Here is a 3,609-nt window from a genome sequence, read left to right on the forward strand (position 1 = left end):
TGTTCCATTTGTTAATAATATTGGGGTTCTAGGAGGGGAGTAATGTTCGTGGGTTCCCTAAGTAAAGTTTACTTAATCTTCCATTTCTTAATGATATTGGGTATACTAGTTACTGTAATGAATGTAATTGCCTTTATTTTATTAAAAATTATTATTTATCTTCTTATAATGGAGTTTGCGATGTATACGTCCAAACCTCGGATCTCGGAAACTACTGCACTGATCATCACCAATCATAACTAGGCAGTATTTTTATAGCTGAGCAATACATAAAACAATTGAAATTTCCACAAAGATGATGTGTTTCAGATTTGACCAATAAAAATTACAAACAAAAAGGAGTAAGTTTCAAATATATAAAACAATGAAAAACAAACTTAAAAAAAATATTTGTTTTTCTTTAGTGAAAATCTCCTAAGTGTTGCAACAGAGGCACTTTCATTTATAATTGCACCTACAAAGAAATACTTTAATAAACTCATTTTAAACTAAATTTCATTAAAATACTTTTCTCATGGATGGTAAACATTATTGAATGTCAAGTATGAGTACAGACAATTCCAGAAAAGGCCTCAGGCCCAATAGCTTTCTGCAGGAACTCGCTGTTATACCTGCCCGGAGAGTGGGTAGATCTGTGGCGGATTAACTACCACCCGGGCCCTAGGCTGAGCTTTAGTAAGGCTCCCCCCTGATCTTGCCCCACCCTTCGTTGAATAGAATAAACTGACGTTAAGTTACGTTAAATAACTTATATTGTTGTACTATGTATAATGTACTACATTTATGATATCATAACGTTATATGAATCAATTACACCCCATTTATTAATTTTCTTTACATTTGTAGTTTTAAAAATGTCCGTATTCTTTGGTTTACAAAAGTGTCGATAACAGCATGTAAATCAACAGATCGAAGCATATCTGATTCAATGTGCATGAGTGCCAGATGACTAAGTTTCTCATCATTCATTGTTGAGTGCAAATAGGTTTTGAGCCTCTTCAGTGCCGAAAATGAACGCTCACCTAAAAAGTTAGTGATCATTAAGAACATATAAATTTTAAAGCAAATGTATGTATTTGGATACACCTCGTGCAGTCGATCTCTTGCCAGAGCTCCATACATCCCAGTGACATCATCATCGGATTGTCCTTGAATGTACTTCTGAAAGTGGACGAGCTCTTCCACAAAGGCCAAATCAAAGTTGTCCGGATAAACTTGTATGACGGTATTTGCTGCCTTTTTAAGTGCGTCGACATCAATATTGCAAATATGAGAAAGAAATCCAAATCGGTTGGACACAGATCTATATGCTTCAGTGTGTTTTTTAAGCTCTGCTGGTAATTTGTCTAAGATCGGTAAGTACACATTAATCTTGAAACTCTGGCGAGGTGAAAAATCTGTTGCGTGTGCTTCGCCGTCATATCTTGTTATCCTGGTACTAACTTTTCGCTTCCTTTGCGTTTCTTCTTTGTAAACTGATGTCCCAGCCTTTGCAATGCCTTCTTGCTCAAAGTCCTCAAATGAGTCATTGGTCCTGAGGTCTGAGATATAGGCCTCCAATGACTGCAAAAGTCTCACACCTTCGTTAAGATCTATTTCTGGATTTTGTAAATTCAAGCTGGTTTTGGGTAATCGCTCCAACCCTTCGGTGAGAAATACTTGTGGGTGAGCTTGGAAAGAATCTTGCAGCTGTGAAAAGACTTAGTGATACTCGGTGGTCTGCTCATGCAAGTGCTACAGCCGACCTAGATCATGGATACGAGATAGTAAAATCAGCATTGGAAAACACTGCTGACAATCCAGATGAAAAGTCAAACATGCGACAAGAAGCCAGAGGTCTTGTAAGCAAAATGGAATCTCTGGAGTATGGAATACTTCTCAGCGTTTGGGCAATAACTTTCATTTTTCGATATGTGCGTGAGAGTGGTCCTATTGAAAGATTTGTCAACTTTCTCGATTGCAGAGGTCACAGTGGTGAACAACTTGCCGAGAGTATTCTGATGTTTTTAGAAACAGAAAAAATAGACTTAGAGAACTGCAGAAGTCAATCATACGACAACGCCTCCAACATGAATAGCAAGTACAATGGTCTTCAAGGTAAAATACGTGAGATAAATCCAGTAGCTGACTATATTCCTTGCTTTGCTCACTCGTTGAACCTTGTCGGTCATTCAGCAGTGGATTGTGTTCCGAAAGCTACTGCCTTTTTTGATTTTTTGAACAGTTGTACAATTTCTTCAGTGCTTCATCCACGTGTGAAATATTAGGGGTTGAATCCACACATATATTGAAAAATATTTGGCTTCTTTGAGTTCCGAAATAATTTTCTCTAACACCTCTTGTCCAAGCATTTCAATCAGCTCATCGCATACTGTGGGTGAAAAGTAGAACACAGAGCCTTTACCCTTATTTCCATTCTTTTCAATATGAGATGCTAAAAAAGGATCGAATTGCGCTAGTAATTCTAGTGTCCCTAGAAAATTGGCATTTTTTGTTGATTTAGAAAACAAAATAGTATTTGTAATATTCCAGATATGTAAAAAATATATGCAAAAGTACTGAAACATCATCCAAAATACTCACGTGTACACTCAATTAAACCATTGTTTTGTAAAGTCAATTAATTTTTTTTTTGCTCTCGGGCCCCTAGGCTTAAGCCTACTCAGCCTAATGGTTAATCCACCATTGGGGTAGATTCTGAAGAAAAATGTTCCAGAATTATATGTGAACGTCAGATGCATCGCTCCAATATCCCTGCAACAAGTACTTCTGACTACTACAAACACAACATGGCAATTCCTTTTCTCTGGAGAATTGAGGCCACGCTTTGGAGAAAACATGCGAGCGCACTTTGAGCTGTGGTCATTGATGCCAGATGTTATCATAAAGAAGAACTATGATGAACTTCAAGCACTGACAAATCTATTGTTCAAAAAATGGCAGTTTTCTTCCACGTTCAACTGCCTTCAACAGTGAGTTACTTAGATGGCAACAGCTTTGTAAGGATAGTAAAAACAGCAATGAATCTGTAACGCAACTCATTTGGCAATCTGCTGGTGAAATATTCTTCCCAAACGACAGAGAATTACACTGTATTTCAGCAGTTTTGTCAGTTGGTAGTTGTGGGGCTGAACGTTCATTCTCCTGTGTTTGTCGCATTCATACATGGCTTCTCACCACCATTTCTTCTGATAGACTGATCTGTGCGTGATAGTTATGTATTGTAATAGTGTTAGTTTGTCAACAGATGAAATCGTACAACGATTTATTTCACTTCATCCTCGTCAAATGCAGGCAAAACCCTTTTTAAACTATTATAATAAATTATTCCCTGTTTGAACCTACATACTGTCATAAAATGTCATAGTTATGTTTTGATTTCTGTCCATGTACTTGCTTATACTTGTATACATTGAATAGATTCATGTGTATTTATCCAATGCTCAATCGTAACATTTGAATATGTTTAATTTGCTTATGTTTTTTAAATAAATAATTCATTTTCTATGCAACTTTAATTGTAAATTCAAATACAATATATATAACCTTTATATAGATCATATTCACAAAATTTAAACAATGCATTGTTTATAGATGTTCGTAAATTTT

The 3,609-nt window shown here is 36.2% G+C and overlaps 1 protein-coding gene across 1 annotated transcript; it reads right to left on the reverse strand.

Annotated features, from left to right (window-relative positions):
• Positions 1–834: 834 nt before the first annotated feature.
• Positions 835–1,689, reverse strand: LOC106474896 (the record flags this gene model as incomplete). The annotated part of the gene is made up of 1 exon (XM_013935592.1): positions 835–1,689. A coding segment is annotated over one exon (855 nt), but the record flags the coding sequence as incomplete, so codon positions are not given.
• Positions 1,690–3,609: the final 1,920 nt, after the last annotated feature.

Source organism: Limulus polyphemus, unplaced genomic scaffold, assembly GCF_000517525.1.
Source record: "Limulus polyphemus unplaced genomic scaffold, Limulus_polyphemus-2.1.2 Scaffold7828, whole genome shotgun sequence".
Classification (NCBI taxonomy): Eukaryota; Metazoa; Arthropoda; class Merostomata; order Xiphosura; family Limulidae; genus Limulus; species Limulus polyphemus.